This window comes from Vespula vulgaris, chromosome 22, assembly GCF_905475345.1.
Source record: "Vespula vulgaris chromosome 22, iyVesVulg1.1, whole genome shotgun sequence".
NCBI lineage: Eukaryota > Metazoa > Arthropoda > Insecta > Hymenoptera > Vespidae > Vespula > Vespula vulgaris.
This window is the reverse complement of record NC_066607.1, coordinates 2,291,119-2,308,968: the sequence shown is the minus strand read 5'-3', so window position 1 is coordinate 2,308,968 and position 17,850 is coordinate 2,291,119. Positions and strand designations below refer to the sequence as shown.

The 17,850-nt window shown below is 26.5% G+C and overlaps 1 protein-coding gene across 5 annotated transcripts; it reads left to right on the top strand.

The window, feature by feature from the left end:
- The first annotated feature begins 559 nt into the window (after window positions 1-559).
- On the top strand, window positions 560-16,666 carry LOC127071524 (multidrug resistance-associated protein 1). 5 transcript variants are annotated; one of them, XM_051010877.1, is made up of 23 exons: window positions 560-754; window positions 1,019-1,126; window positions 1,691-1,990; window positions 2,197-2,334; window positions 2,416-2,526; window positions 2,617-2,816; window positions 2,978-2,998; window positions 3,067-3,252; window positions 3,343-3,976; window positions 4,095-4,241; window positions 4,337-4,421; window positions 4,493-4,692; window positions 4,774-5,275; window positions 5,830-6,007; window positions 6,095-6,221; window positions 6,299-6,524; window positions 11,106-11,326; window positions 12,256-12,436; window positions 12,529-12,637; window positions 12,723-12,849; window positions 13,071-13,593; window positions 13,680-13,926; window positions 13,998-16,666. In XM_051010877.1, the coding sequence occupies exons 2-23, from the start codon at window positions 1,082-1,084 to the stop codon at window positions 14,110-14,112; spliced, it is 4,623 nt and encodes a 1,540-aa protein (XP_050866834.1). In that variant the 5' UTR covers window positions 560-754; window positions 1,019-1,081; the 3' UTR covers window positions 14,113-16,666. The 5 variants fall into 5 exon arrangements, with proteins under 5 accessions (XP_050866834.1, XP_050866832.1, XP_050866833.1 ...); XM_051010875.1 differs by lacking the exon at window positions 11,106-11,326 and adding an exon at window positions 8,517-8,737 and having other exon boundaries at window positions 561-754; XM_051010876.1 differs by lacking the exon at window positions 11,106-11,326 and adding an exon at window positions 7,755-7,975 and having other exon boundaries at window positions 561-754.
- The last annotated feature ends 1,184 nt before the right edge of the window (window positions 16,667-17,850 follow it).

The following is a 17,850-nucleotide window of genomic DNA, read 5'->3' as shown; positions in this document are numbered from 1 at the left end:
TGAATATTCATCATTTTTTATGTGATGTAGATAGCAGATAACGTACAGACATTGTTGACTAACAAGTACGACTATTGCACAAGAAAGTATTATGGAAGATACCGTTATATAAAGACCTCCTATGCGATTAAAACAAATAAGAAACTAAAAGCGATTATAGTCAATTATTATTGTCGAGGAATTCTTTTCATTAAAAACGATACTATTAAATATCTTCATATTTGATTTTTTTCTCTATCGGTTTTTTCTTTTTCGTCTATTTCTTTTTTTGTTTTTCCTTCCCGTTCTTTTTTTTCTTTTTTTTTCTTTGTTAAAACAAATTGATTGTACGAAAAGTGAAAAAAAAAGAAAAGAAAAGCAAACAAGTAAGCATTGTAGATTTATCGAACGTTGTATTCTTTAAAAATATTAAGATGACAATTGCACAATTTAAACGTTACAATCAATGTCGCTTTCAAATGACATCATCTGAACCATCTCATTGGTTAAATTCCTCTGCAGTGACTGAGTTTATTAATGGAGCCATCTGTTGGCCATTTTAAAATTTCAGTCAACGGTTCGACGCAGAGTTCAGTTAGCCTGAACGCAATCTCTTGCAGTCTCTGTTTGCCCGTTAATGGAGGATGTCGTTTCAAGTGTTATTCGTAGTTTTGTGATTTATTCAAACAATCAACCAAGAAGAAAGATTTGATTTACCACTTTAATTTACCAAGTAGCCATAGACGGGCATAATAAATTACATCTCGTGTTTTAGGTGAGGCCTGTGTCTGTGATATTTGTTCTTTTTTCTTCTTTTTTTTTTTTATCTCTGATACGAACGATGTGAATTATATATTATCTAAGAGGAAAAAAAAGATGAAAAACAAAAAGAGGATAATGGGATGCTGAGTTGGTGGCGGGAAAGAGGGGAAGAGTTAGAGAGAATGAGAAAGAGAGAGAGGGGGGGGGGAGAAAGAAAAAGAGGTGTATTGGCCTCGAATAGCATGTGTCGTATAATTCCACAAATTCTTTTTACTAGGTCCTTGAAGACAGTCATACCATATATACAAGGAAAGATCAGTGAAAGATTAAATGTATCGATATGGAAAATCATACTATGGATCAATTTTGCGGATCCAAATTTTGGGTAAGCTTTTTCATCGAGTTATATATTTTTATTTGTACATACGTATATTTCATTATCCTCTGGAACAATAGCTTTGTTCGCGATAGACTGACAGACACCAGTGGTTCAATTATTTGTTCATAAAAAATAAATGAGATAATAGATAAAGTCAAGATTTCAAACATTTGTTTTTAGTATAAAAGATTAATATGTATTCGTAAACAATGATAAAAAATATTGCATTTTATTATTTTTTTTTTATTTTTTATTTTATTTTTTTTTATTTTTTTTTTCTTAAAGATGATATAGTAAGAACAAATTTTTGATTAATCAAAGAACGATTATATAACCTTTGTTTTCAATGTCATTTTTATCTCTTGGTATCCCCCCAAGCAATTATACATTAATTTATCTTTCAATTATTTTAGACAAATTACAGATTTCAAAGTAACTTTATATTCTGAAGTAAAATCACAATGAAGTTTTTGTTTGTTCTAATAACACTTAATTAAAAGAATTTAGTTATATATTTGTTATGTATAATTGATCAGAAAAATCACAAATTAAAGTTAATTAATATTTTAGGATACTGATTTATCATGGAACACAGATGATCCAGATTTGACAGAATGTTTTCAAAAAACTGTATTAATATGGGTGCCATGTGTGTTTCTTTGGGCTTTTTCTGTTATGGAAGCTTATTATCTGTTGAATAGTAGAAGAAAAAATGTTCCATATACATGGTTATATATTTCTAAACAAGTACTTACAACAACATTAATTGTACTTACCATTGTTGATTTAGGAAGAGCTATATACAAAAGTTCTTATGAGGCTGTATACAATGTAGATTACTATACCCCCTTTATAAAGATCATTAGTTTTGTAAGTATATTATTTCAAATACCTTTATATATCTATTTAAAATATATTCTATTTTTTATATTTCTTTTTCTTTTCTTTCTTTCTTTTTTTTTTTGCTTTTTTTTATATTTGGTTTCATTATTTTAAAAAAGTCTAAGGATAAGTAATACTTGGACCAAAATTCTAAATATCATATTTTCAATTATTCAATTATATTTTTATTTCAGATGCTAGCAGGAGTTTTACTATTCTATAATAAAAAGTATGGAATGCGTACATCAGGACTACTATTTTTCTTTTGGTTTTTGCTTGTATTATGCGGAATTGTGCAATTCAGAAGTTTATTAAGGCAACATTCAAATGAAGTAGGTTTTCTTTCTTTTTTTCTTTCTTTTTTTTTCTTATAAGCTTATAAAAATATAGATAAAATAAAATATTGTTTTTAGGAACCAACGTACCTGTTTGTATCATATATGATCTATTACAGTTTAGTAATATCAATGTTCCTATTAAATTTCATTGTTGATGCAGAGCCTAAATATTCGGAATATCCATTGGTAAGATTTGAATTTCTCAAAAAATTTATGAAAAAATAAAATACGATAATACTTGTGACAAAAGCATATAAATATGGATGTTATTTATAGGTGGAAAGACCATGCCCAGAACAAAATTCATCTTTTCCATCAAGACTTATTTTTGCATGGTTTGATTCCCTGGCATGGAAAGGTTTTAAAAAGCCTTTGGAATCTACAGATTTATGGTCTATGAATCCTGAAGATACAGCTTCTGAAATTGTTCCAAAATTTGGTAGGCATTGGAGTAAAACTTCAAAAAAAGGAGATAAGTAAGTTTTACTATTTCTAAAAACATATTTTTTATATTTTAGTATGTTTAGTTGTGTATGTAGTACATGTATATATACATATTAAATGGTGATACATACAATAAAATATAGGTAAGCACATGTAATTCAATAATAAATTATTTATTTATTTGGCTAACAAGGCTAATTTGGTCTTACTTTAGGTAAGCTTTGTAATAATACATGTTCTGATAATCTTTAAAAAGAATTTGAAATAGGATTTTTTTTTTAGTGTACAAAATGCAAAAGCATCATTTAGAAAATCATCTGGTCAAGTTGATTTTGATAATGATCGTAGGAAGAAAGTTTCTTCTATTTTACCAGCACTTTGTAAAGCTTTTGGTGCCACTTTTTTATTTGGTGCAGTACTTAAACTTATACAAGATATTATGACTTTTATTAGCCCACAATTATTAAAGTAAGTACAATAGAATTAAAATCTTCTAAGTAATTATTTATGATTGCTTCTAGATAGATAATAATTATTTTTGTTTTCTTTTTTTTACAGATTACTTATTAGATTTGTAAGTGGTGGTGAACCATTGTGGAAGGGCTATTTTTATGCAATTTTACTCTTAATTACAGCTACACTTCAAACTCTAGTGTTATCACAGTATTTTCATCGCATGTTTTTAGTTGGATTACGTATACGAACTGCATTGATAACAGCAATTTATAGAAAAGCAATGAGAATGTCAAATTCTGCCAGAAAAGAATCAACACTTGGTGAAATAGTAAATCTGATGTCTGTTGATGCACAAAGGTTCATGGATTTGACAGCATACATAAATATGATTTGGTCTGCACCATTACAAATTGTTTTAGCACTGTCATTTTTATGGGAGAAATTAGGTCCAGCAGTACTTGCTGGATTAGCTGTTATGATTGTTCTTATTCCTATAAATGCATTAATTGCAAATAAAGTAAAAACATTACAAATTCGGCAAATGAAAGACAAAGATGAGAGAGTTAAATTAATGAATGAAGTTCTTAATGGAATAAAAGTATTGAAATTATACGCTTGGGAACCATCTTTTGAAGAACAAATACTACACATTAGAAGGAAAGAAATACAAGTATTAAAAGAAGCAGCATATCTAAATGCAGGAACAAGTTTTATTTGGTCTTGTGCGCCATTTTTGGTAGGTTAATTATAATATTTTATATTTTGCAGGAAGGTTTATTAAATTTTATTGAATTCTTTTTTTTAACTTTTCATTTTTTTTCACGAAAGGACATTAATGCAACATAAATTTTTAGGTTTCATTGGTATCTTTTGCAACTTATGTACTTATAGACAAAAATAATGTCTTGGATAGTGAGACTGCATTCGTTTCACTTAGTTTATTCAATATTTTAAGATTTCCTCTTTCTATGTTACCAATGATGATAGGTAATATAGTTCAGGTAATGTCAAAATGAGCTTACAACATAGAAAAATAAAAGTTATTATATTTAATATGACTTATTAATACTATAATTTTAATAATATCTTTTTTTAGGCTTATGTTTCCATTAAACGTATTAACAATTTCATGAATACAGAGGAACTTGATCCTAATAATGTACATCATGATCAATCTGAATGTAGGTCAAATGTAAAATATTATAACATTTATTTTATTTATGGGAAATATGATTTTGATTTGACTTTTTAGTACATCCATTAATCATTGAGAATGGTAGTTTTACTTGGGATATAGAAAACAGTGATAAACCAATTTTAAAGAATATTAATATGAGTATAGAACAAGGCCAATTAGTAGCAGTAGTTGGTTCAGTTGGATCTGGAAAGAGTTCTTTAATATCAGCTTTTCTTGGAGAAATGGAAAAATTAAATGGTCGTGTTAATACAAAAGTAAGTACTTAAATTACTTTGTTAAATAATAATGTAATTTTAATATTACAAATGTTGTTTACTCATTGTGTGTATTGATAGGGTTCTATTGCATATGTTTCTCAACAAGCCTGGATACAAAATGCAACTTTGCAAGATAACGTTTTGTTCGGAAAACCTTTAAACAAAGCTTTATATAATCGGGTTATAGATGCATGTATGTTAGGTCCAGATCTTCAAATGTTACCTGCAGGAGATCAAACAGAAATTGGTGAAAAGGGTATAAATTTATCTGGAGGTCAAAAACAAAGAGTTGCTTTAGCCAGAGCAGTTTATAATGAATCAGATATATATTTCTTGGATGATCCTTTAAGTGCTGTAGATGCTCATGTGGGAAAACATATTTTTGAAAATGTGGTAGGCCCTAGTGGTCTGTTGAAGAAAAAGACAAGGGTACACATTACACATGACATTGTCTATCTACCTGAGGTTGACAATATCTTTGTTCTTAAAGATGGTGAAATAACAGAAAGTGGAACTTACAAACAACTTATGGACAAAAGGGGTGCTTTTGCTGAATTTCTAATGCAACATTTACAAGAAGGTATGTATCAATTTCCGTATAATTTTTAATGGCTTAAATAGGTCATTAATATAAAATTATATTTTTCCATGGGTCTTAGTTGGAAATCGTAAGTTAGTGAAAAAGTAATTACGAATTTTTTTCTACTCCTATTTATGCTATTCTTAAAATATTATGTTGCACTCGGCTTCAATATTTATTTATTAAAAACAAAAGTATTTTACACATGAGTAGTAGCTTAGATTCACTAATTGATTTGTTAAAAAGTGTGAATTAAATTCATGATTGCAGCATATATTATAGTATTGCTATAACATTATTAAAACAAAAAAAAATGCATGAAAAATTTTATAAATACTTTAATTAATAATATTTATACCTATAAGCGTTTTAAATCCTTTATTAAAAAGATAACATTTCATTGAATGTGTAGTAGTGTAAAGTAAAGTAATATTAAAATATAGTATAAATTGACCCTAAATTAGCTTCTTCTAGTTATGCCTTTATCATTTTAATATTATTCGATGATAAAATATATTAATTATTGTAAAATCGACCTGACAAATTTGGAACAGTGCACACTGATGATGGTTCGGATGCAGATTTACATGAAATTAAGCAGCAGTTGGAATCAAAAATGGGTACACAAGAAATACAAGAAAAATTAACACGTGCTAGATCAAGAATTTCGGAAAGTCAAAGTGAATCAGGCTCTATAACTGATAGAAGATCATTAAACGGTTCTCTGAAAAGGTAAGAAATTATATAATAGATTTGTGATTACTAAATTATATGGAATAAAAGTTATATTTATATAAACATTTTTTATCATCTACCTAGGCAATATTCTACAGAAAGTCAACAGTCTGGGAACTATATAACTGGAAATAGTATAAAAGAAAAAAGCCCATTACAGCCAAAGACAGGTGAAAAATTAATTGAAGTAGAGAAAGCTGAAACTGGCAGTGTAAGAGAATCATTCAATATATATTATAAATAAAAATACTTCGATATTCGGAAATTTAAAATTCATTTTTAAATTAGGTAAAATGGAAAGTGTATTCTCACTATTTAAAATCTATTGGATGGTTCCTATCTATATCTACAATAGTTATGAATGCCGTTTTCCAATCATTCAGTATTGGATCAAATATTTGGCTGAGTGCATGGTCAAATGACAATATGACTTCTGTAGACGGTACAGTCGTAAATGATGAAGCAAGACGAGACATGTATCTTGGAGTATATGGAGCTCTTGGTCTTGGACAAGGTATGTTACAAAAATTATATTAACTCCGTATTTTATTTTCTAAAGTTAACAGATAAAGTTCCGTTTATTTCCTGTAAAATTTGAGTATTTTCATGGAAGTATACTTTATTCAGGTAAGCATTTTTATGTTGTGTCATCTTATATATTATTACTATAAATACAGAAGCCGATTATTTGTTTGTGCCACTAACAAATTATAATCTTGACTCGTGCTGTTTTGTAATTGTATTATTGTACAAAAAGGGCATGTTCCTTTACATATTTTTATGGGGATATTTATGTCCATATCAACCTAATAAGAAAGTTATGCATTCAGAAAAAATTTATTTTATCAGTACTATATTAAATTATATTTCTCTTTTTATAACAGAGGGTTTTATTTGTTAATTATTCCAAAATTATTTCTAAAAACGTATTGCCACACATTATTCGAAAATATATGTTAATCAGATGTTAAGTTCTAAGTGGTAGTGCGAGTGTGGTTTGCTGTGTCAATAAAGCATTTTTACAATGATCTTATATTATAAAACTTCTGCTTTCTAGTAGCATATGTTTAAATACAAATATGTTATTATTGATATCTATTAACTAAGTCTATTTTTGCATGTATCTTCTTTTATACTTTTATTTAAAATATTTTCGATTTCTTATAACATAGAATAGAGAAATTTAAATTAAAATTTAGATGTTTATAGAATATATGTTTGAAGCTTAATATTAAATATGAGCATGAAGTAGTTGAATAACAAATTTCATCTATTTGTGTGTTAAAAAATATAAAATATTCTTGCATAACTAAAGATGGATGTACATACCAAATTATGGAAATCTATATTTCTATGTTTCTTTTTAGTTAGAAACTATGTTCCTGTAGTTAATTTTGGAATTATTTTGCAACTAAAATACTACTATCAATAATATCAACAATTTGTTGCACAGACTTATGTTGCACTTTCCAAATTATTAACAAAAATGGTGTTTAAATCTTTAACATTCTAAACATAAAAAATGTATATAAAGGCTTCTGTTTTCATTATATGACAAAAATCATGCAGATATTTCTACATTCTGCGACGTTACTTTCATAATTGGTATACATATAATTGACGTTATTTAAATGATTATAATGTATACAAAAAATTATATTAAGAATTTTAAATACGCGATAATAATTGCACTTATTAAATACACACAATTCATTTGTTGCAATAAGTTCCAATTAAATTTCAGCGACTTTTGTGATGCTTGCACAGCTGGCGTTGGTTATTGGCTGTTTAAGGAGCAGTAAAATGCTGCATTCAGAATTGTTATTTGCCATACTACGATCACCTGTCGGATTCTTTGATACTACTCCATCTGGCAGAATATTAAATCGTTTTGGAAAGGACATTGATATAATAGACAACGTTTTGCCACCAAATATTAGGGCCTGGTTATTTTGTCTAGCGTCGGTATGTGAGATTTCAAATTAATCTCACAAAATAGATAAAGTTCTTTTTATTTTGTTAAAAATTACACACCTATGTTGCTTCAAAAATCACTACTAAGAATAATGGTCCACCAATGGGTACAAATGTAATTAATTCATAAAAGCAAAATGTAGGAAAACTGACATCTTAAGTTTTTGTGGTTTTTCATTAATAACTGTTTTGTCATAAATGTAATGGACTAATAGAACATGTAGTAACAGATTATGTAGCTTTTAATTATTGATAGAGTAATACTTAGTTTCTTCTGCTTTGTTCGAACGCTATATGATTTATTTATTGCTTTCACTATAACTGCATAATACTATTTTTTTCTTTTCATTTGTAATGCACCTCTATTCATGTGTGATTGCAATGAGGAACTTACACATTATATTGGGCAGGTGATCCGCTGTAATCAAAACTGTTGTTCATTTTTTGTCATATCAAATTGATTATGAAATGACGTAAATGTTAGTATAATCGCCAATTTAATATCTACCAAAGTTGTCACCAATCATTGTAGGCCTGACAGTACTTGGAATGGCGTTTTTCGCGGCAAAGGGGATGGTAATCGCTTCCACGTGTCTCTTCCAGAAAACAGTGCGCCATGTTCTTCACAACCCGATGTCGTTCTTTGACCAAACGCCAACTGGTCGCATTCTTAGTCGACTCGGTAAAGACACCGATGTTGTTGACAATATTCTACCAGCCATACTGCATTCTTGGATCTCTTGTCTCTTTCGGGTATGATATTTTTCACGTTGAAATTACAACGTTTAACAAATATTGATTCTTAAAAAATTATTATAAATGAAAATTTCTAATCAGTCAATATTATGTTGTTGACTTGTTATAAGCAATTGCTTATTGATTTTAATGTGCTAATTGGGGCAACATTTTTTCCATGACTTATCATTTTTTCTCAAAGTTTATCAATATTTAATTTCAAAATCAATTCTTGAAATTTCCCTATAGCTTAAGTATAAAGTATACTGGTATTCTTATTGCTATTATTTTACTTTCAATTGCTTCTATGGAAATCGATATTTTCTAATGTTTTACATACCTTTTATTATACTTCGTGTATTTAGTTTTATTAAAATTACTCAGTGACAACTTTTGGGTTCAGTTGTCGAAATTTCTTATTACACACACATCATCAGCTTTAAATTACAAAAAAATAATTCTGAAACATATCTTAAAATTAGGCCAGTAAATTTATATCATTGCATGTTGATCATTGATGTTTGGTTCTGTTAGTTTTTCTTTTTATATTAAAGAAACAAATAATATTTATATAGACTACATAATATTCAGCATAACTAGATTATAACAAAACTTAGTCACTTAATAATATCATGTTTAGAAAACTGAATTAAATTCTTGTTTGTTTGAGCAACCATTAACTAGGTCATTTTTGATATTATAAAACAATATCAAAAATTATATAACAATACATATATATTTTTTATATCACATAAGTATATCATAGATGTATAAAATTAATTACTTGTTAATTATATATTAAAAAAATTGGATACATGCTAGATAAAATTTATCAGTTGTCCTATACAATTGAAATGCATATTCAGCAAATTTTTTTGCAAGAAAATATATTCAATTATTTCAAACAATTTCGAAACATAATGCTTTACATGCTAATATGTATAAGTGCGCATAAAAAATTACTTTTATATTAGCATATAAAAAAACTTACTAAATATATACAAAATCGTTTTACAAAATTAGTAATATTTATATATGTATTTTACATCTGTTTATGGAAAAACAGTATGGAACTTGCAGATAATTTGATATTATTTTTCATATACTAAAGATGTCAGTTTCATTGAAGGGTAATGGCTTTTTTTATTAGATTCTACATTAGGACAAATCAGTTGAATGAAAACTTCTTACATTCATGTATATTTTGTTTTGGGGGTGTAATATTTATAAATCATCATATTAATATACATAATAATTTCGTTTTTATTTGATATTAATGATTGAAGATATATTTTGTTATGAATATTATTTAAATAAAATAATTATTTAATACTATCGCTGTATGTACATATAAAATATAAGAAATCGTATATGATTATGATTATATATAAAAGTTATTGAAAAAATGCATGTATTATCATAAAATATTCAGATATTTTAGAAATGTCTAAAATCGAATTCATATTCATATCTCATTTGTAAATATATCATGGGACACATCTTGAACTGATTGTATATGCCAATATGTTTAAAAAAGAAAATATTGTATTGTATTTTAAATGTGTAATTTTTTTAGCAATATTGTAGCAATTAAGGTAATGGACACAATTATACAAGTAATGTATTTATTTAAATGTAGTAATGCTTGTGCTTGTTATATTTTTAATACTGTATATTTGCTTGCACTGTTTTTACTGTTTTTTAGAAATGTCTTTTTTTAAGTCTTCAGTAAAGCTAGTTCCCATTTTTATGAACTGATTTGTTCCAATCTTTCTTTCATATTGTGAACACTTATATATTTTCCATACTGGCAATGTAATAAAAATATTCTTTGTTCTTAACAATCTATTTTTCTCATTGAAAATTTTAATAATGTTAAATTAAAAAAGGAAAATATTTCTTAAATACTATATTATTAAAAAAAAATGTAATGCTGTTATTCGTAAAATATAAATTCATAAAATGGGAATTATCTGTACATATATTGGTCTGTTTTTGAAAAATGTTTTCATTATACTTTGCATGTCACAGCAAACTTCACCCCCTCGCATAACATGAGACGAACAAAAATCAAAATAGATCAAATTTCAGTTTAAAAACTTATAAAGAAAAGAATATTTATTTTATGTCAAATCATTGCTTGCATATTCATTATCTATAATGTGGCTTATAAAGTTTTCCAAAATATTGTGTTTCAAGATATTATTATAAAAATCTATTAACACTATCCAATGATTACAATTGATAAAGTTCTATCTGTTGAAAATAATATACACCTGTAATTTTTAAAAAATCTTATGTTTATGTAATATAGCATTGGATCCTTAAAATTGTTGACCATCCGCAATATGGTTACAATGAAAGCTATCAATGTCTGATGTTGTAGCGATGGCGAGTTTTTTCTGCGATTTGGCACCTCAGCTGGGTTGCTGGCTGGCTGCTCGCCAGATGCACATAATGATGCTGCGTGCTGTGATGCGTGCTCCATTGACCTTCTTTGATACGACACCTACTGGTCGTATTATCTCCAGGTTTGCTAAAGATGTCGACGTACTGGATACATCTCTTCCTCCACAAATTTCTGATAGCATCTATTGTCTTTTCGAGGTAATTTTTGGAAGAGATCTGAATCCAAAAAATTAACTTCTGAATGTTTCATATTATTTTTATATAGATTTTCTTGAACAGTGACTCGCAGAGTCTTCTTCACTATCTTGAAATAGAAGTTCAATATTTATGTCTTATTTATTATATTTTTATTTGAAAGCCCTAGTACATATATACAGGTATTTGAATTTTGACAAGATATATATTTTATACGATTATTCCATAATTACTTTCATTAATATAAAAATGTGAATAATGAAATTTATATGCTGTTAAATTGTTGTATTTTGCATTTTATGGATCGACCGCAGTAGTTTTATATGCATATTTATTCTTTGTAAAAGTTATACAAGTATAATTGTGTCCGTTTCATAAATGCTTATTGTGTGACTTCTATGTATTATGGAAAATTGAATATACTAGATGTGTTCCTGTGATGTACAATGGATAACAGGGCACAGTTTTGAATTTGTATATTGAATATATATATATATATATATATATATATATATATATACACGTGTGTCATATGTGTGTTACAATTACACATATATATATTTATGTATGTATGTAAGTGTGTGTAAGAAGGATAATAACTGTGTTTAAGGTACATGTTGGTGGACCTATGGCATATATTTATCAATCGTGTTCTGCCATGTTATAGGTGTCTCAAAAGACATGGGTGTTTTATTTTATCAGATTCTGCATGTGTCTTATGTGAAATTATTTTCTTGTTGCTACAAGTATCATAAATTATCCCCATAATATACATAATATATTATAATTTAAATTTATTGCTTTTATATATGATATTTCATAATCAATAGCTGTTATATCACATATAGTAATAAATATCTTATTTTTGTTTTTATAGAAACAAAGTGTATAAATTTAACTAAATTATTTTAAAGTATATATTCCTATTACAGGTAATAGCAACTCTCTTCGTTATCAGCTTCAGTACTCCGGAATTTGTTTCTGTGATCATACCAATAGGATTAATTTATTACTTCATACAGCGCTTCTATGTCGCTACTTCGCGACAATTAAAACGTTTGGAATCTATATCAAGATCTCCCATATATTCACATTTTAGTGAATCTGTAACTGGTATGCAAATGTTTTCTACTAAATATATTCATTATAAAAAAAATATATAAAAATGAAAATTTATACATATACACATATATTTTAATTTCCAGGAGCTCAAACAATTAGAGCATTTGGTGTCCAGGACAGATTTATACAAGAGTCAGAAAGCAAAGTAGATTTTAATCAAGTTTGTTATTATCCTGGTATAATTGCAAATAGGTATGTATATTTAATGTGTACTAATTATTTTAATTAAAATTGACAATTGTAATAATATATTTAATATACGATATAAATATTATAGATGGCTTGCAATACGTTTGGAGATGGTTGGAAATTTAATTATATTCTTTGCTGCATTATTTGTTGTATTAGGAAGAAATACTATTAGTGCGGGTATTGTCGGATTATCCGTTAGTTATGCTTTACAGGTAAGATTATTTTTATGTAAAGAACATTGTCGATTTTTTTCTTTTTTTTTTCTTCTTTTTTCTGTTTTTCTTCTTTTTTTTTCTTTTTTCTTCTTTTTTCTTTTTTTCCTTCTTTTGTCTTCTTTTTTTCTTTTTCTTTTTAATTTGTTATTACAATTATCATATATATTAAGTTATATGTTATAAAAAATATGATAAAATTGAATTATATATTTTTTCAGATTACACAAACTTTGAATTGGCTTGTACGTATGACTTCTGACGTAGAAACAAATATTGTAGCAGTAGAGAGAATAAAAGAATATGGTGAAACTCCTCAAGAAGCACCTTGGGTAAATCCAGAGAATGTTCCTCCCAAAGAGTGGCCTGCAGAAGGTCATGTTGAATTTAAGGATTACAAAGTCCGTTATAGAGAAGGATTAGATCTTATTCTCCATGGTTTAACATTTTCTGTTAAGGGAGGAGAAAAAGTCGGCATTGTTGGTAGAACTGGTGCTGGCAAATCTTCCTTAACATTATCTTTATTTAGAATACTTGAAGCAGCAAGTGGAAAAATCATCATTGATGGTATTGATATTGCTACTTTAGGTCTTCATGATCTTAGAACTAAATTGACAATAATACCACAAGATCCAGTATTATTTTCGGGAACTTTAAGAATGAATTTAGATCCTTTCGATCAACATACAGACGATGAAGTATGGAGAGCATTGGAACGTGCTCATCTTAAATCTTTTGTGCAAAGTATTAACAAAATATATTCTTAAAATTATATATAGAAAAAATTTAATACATAACCATGCAATATTTTTTTTAATATTTCATTTTAGATTTATTCAATGGTTTGCTGCATGAAGTATCTGAAGGAGGTGATAATCTCAGTGTGGGCCAACGACAACTGATATGTCTAGCACGAGCCCTTCTTCGTAAAACCAAAGTTCTTGTATTAGATGAAGCAACAGCTGCAGTTGATTTAGAAACTGATGATTTAATTCAAAGAACAATTAGGGAAGATTTTAAGGATTGCACAGTTTTAACAATAGCACATAGGCTTAATACAATTCTTGACTCTGATAAGTATGTATCATGTTCTTATTAGTTGTATATTATTTCGTATATAAATAATTTATAAATGATATATTTTACAGAGTTATTCTACTGGACAAAGGACTCATTATCGAATATGATTCCCCTGAGGTGCTACTTCGAAATTCATCCAGTGCATTTTATAGCATGGCAAAAGATGCAGGGCTGGTAGCTTAATAATTACATGTACATCACAATAATTTGATAGACTATCAAACAAATAAAACAGAGGTTTTATTAAATAAATCCTCCAAAGGAAAATGCATTGATAAAAAGCTGTGAATAAATTATAATCATTATAATTTACACTATACTACTATCTATATATAGATACATTCAAAATATTTTTTAAGAAAAATTTAACATCATACTTAATCAATATCAAGCACAGCTTAATTTTTAAAATAGTTTAGATACATGTTTGTTATTTAAAATTACTGCCATTTTTAGTAGTGCATGATGCACTTAATGGAAAAAATCTACTTATAGAAACAATTATTGCTATAACATTTTTCTTTATGTTTTAGCACAAAAAATAATGATTTCTAGTATTAATATTATTTATTATTTATGTGTTTACCAATTTTTTGCAGCTAATTTTTAAGAAAGGTTTCAACACTGAATGTAAACCAAATTAATTCCGCCAACATACGTAAATAATATAAAATTCTGTTGTGTAAATTAAAGTTCATCTGTCAAATTACTTATAAAAAAAAAAAAAATTAAAAAAAAAATTGAAAAGTAAGAAGATAATATTTCGATAAAAAAATTTCATTTCTAATTTATTATTTTTATAAATTGATAAAATTTTATATAGTATTTAACAGATTTTATGTTTATAATATCTATCAACAAGCTACATATAGCATGGCTAGTTTCATGTGATTGTAAGAAGTTTAATTTGTTATTATTACTAATATAAAACAAAAAACAAATATATATTTGATATTAGGATCGATAGCAATATAATTCTCTTATAACTATACTTTTGTGACAAATAAACTTTAATTTACTAACAAATTTTGCCTGTGCAAACAGTGATAGTTCATAATTGTACTTATGAATTAATTAACTATTTTCTTTTACACTATATTTTGTGTGATTGATAAATGATGAATGCTTTGCATATATTTGCTATCAAATCCATCTAGTGCCACATTCTATCAAAACTATTCAAATCTTAGCAATAAATCAATAAACTAAAATACTTTGTTATATATGGAGTTCAAGTTTAAAGATGTGGCATTGGAAGGATAGAAGACTACAATAATGCAAAACAAAATGTTTATTTTCTTGCAAGCCTGTGAAATTATTGCAGAAACCCTGTATGTGCGTTCAATTTTATAGATTAAATTTATACATTTCTTTATTGCAGAATAATTTACGTATTATTTACCATAGCATTTATGTACAAGATTAGATGTAACAAACATTACAATGCATTTAAAATACCTCAAATAACATTCTTTAAATTATAAGTGAATTAGAGGGATTAGAATCGAATTAATTTTTAACATTATTTCAATAAATATAAAATAGTTCTTTCTATGTTTGATACAAATTTTTTAATGCAATTATTGTTAACAAATTTAATGAATTTATTAAATCAATTAAATCAATATTTATTGAATGAATATTGTTGACGAAATATTTATTATAATTTTATCATCCCCTACTTCCATAGATATTGGAATCGTAATTATATATTATTCTTTGGTCAGATTGCAAACTCTTGTATTAACAAGATTATTATACATTATATATTTTATGTGTATATATATATATATATATATATATATATATATATATATATATATATGTATCAATGTAAAGTGATAATATTTTTTATTGTACAATTTCTTTTTACACAACATTAACACAAAAAAGTCAATTCATTGCAAAGTATAGTTCTACGTATAATAAATTCTGCCTTAAAGTAATGTATAAACGTGATCATAGTTATCTTCCTCATCATAATTTAAAATAAGATTAATTATAAGGAATTAGATGTAACATAAAAAACCACATCTGAATTTGTTACCGAACAGAATAGATAAAGACCGTAGTAATTAACTTTATTTATGGTTATTCAGGAAATGAACACAACTTGCCACAATGTAAAATCGATGCTCGAACTCGAAGCACAGACTGTGATGTTGCATTATATTTTATTGAAACCTCTGTTACGTGAATATATAAAATCATTTTCAGAATATTTATTTTCAATTTCTGTATAATGAATCATATATCCCATGAACTTAACATACATATACCTTGTGCAAACAGAAAAAATCTTCATAAATGTGTCAATTTGTTTGATTATATTGATAATTATGATGATGATAATAATAATGATAATAATGTAATAGGAAGTTAAATATTCAAATAGTTAAGAAAATACAAATATCAATTTACTTATACGTTGTGAAAAATAATGCATTGGTTATGCAGTTTTGCAATAGCAGGCCTAGTCTACTTTAATAATTCGAAAATATGTATATACTACTCAGGATGAAAGTACTTTATTTACAATGTGTTGTTACAGGAAAGATAAACCACACACACAATTTGGTATTTCTTTTAAAGTAACAAGCACTTGTACTATCTATAATTCTATATGATACGCGCAGAAGGAAAAAGTGCCTTCTCGTAATAAATATCAAATTAATTATCTACTTATTACTCATCTACGAACATGTAATGCGTTTGAATAAACATATTTTTTTGTCAATGTTTTGTTTGTCAATTAAGCTAATAATTATGTAATAATGCATACTTACTTGTAACGTAAAAACAATATATGAGAGTAAATGTCAATATTCTTAACATAAATTATAAAACAAATGTTAACACAAATTCAAACATTTTCTTCAATTTTTTACACTTACCTTCAAGGATACAATTAAATGCAATTAAATGCAATTACATACAATTTAATCTTAAACGCGATTAATCTTCTACACTAATATATATGTTACTATAAGTAAAATATGTTACGTGTGTGTGTGCGTGTGTGTTGTATATATGATAAAAACAACACAACACATTGAGAAACGCATGACTAGTGCATTGCACGAAAATATATATACGATCGCGTGATGTGTAATTTTAAAGTTCTATATTTTATGAAGCAGTTATAGTTCGTTATATATGTCGTCTAATTTTTCATTTCGGTTTTATCATCTATTAAATAACTATCTATTACACTATTTTCATGTTCGATGTAAATTGATATATATATATGTGTGTGTATCTATATATATATATATATATATATATATATATATATATATATTTCGTTCCTCGTAATTTACTTATAATCACATAATCGTAATGAATACAAAAAATAGTTTATTTTGCTTATCTATTATTCCACATTGTAAATTGATACTTCATTAATTTCTGCATCTTACAATAGTAAAAAGTATAATAAACCGCATAGTATTTGGTTTATAAAAAAAACTATTAATACTTTTAATACTTCTAAACTTATAAGAAATAAAGGATTAATAAATTTAATAATTATAATAAATACTTCCTTCAATTGTCTATAAAGGAGCCATAAAAGCAGAAAGTATATTATGATTTTGATTTATTAAAGACAATAATTATAATTGAATCTAAGATTGCTCACAGTTTAACAAATTTGCATAATGAACACGGCACAATTGTTTATCGAATACTGAATATTTTTTGCACAGATATAGCACAATATAATTGCATATAAATGGCAAAAAATTAAGGTAAACATTCTGTTTTAGAAATACATATTTTTAAAATACGAAGAGGTTATATTAATAGATTTATTTGTGTGTATGTATATATACACATATCATATGTTTTTTTGTGGAGATATGATTTGCAAAATAATAAATATAACGTCGAATTGTTTTTTGAATAGTTTCTAGAAAATAA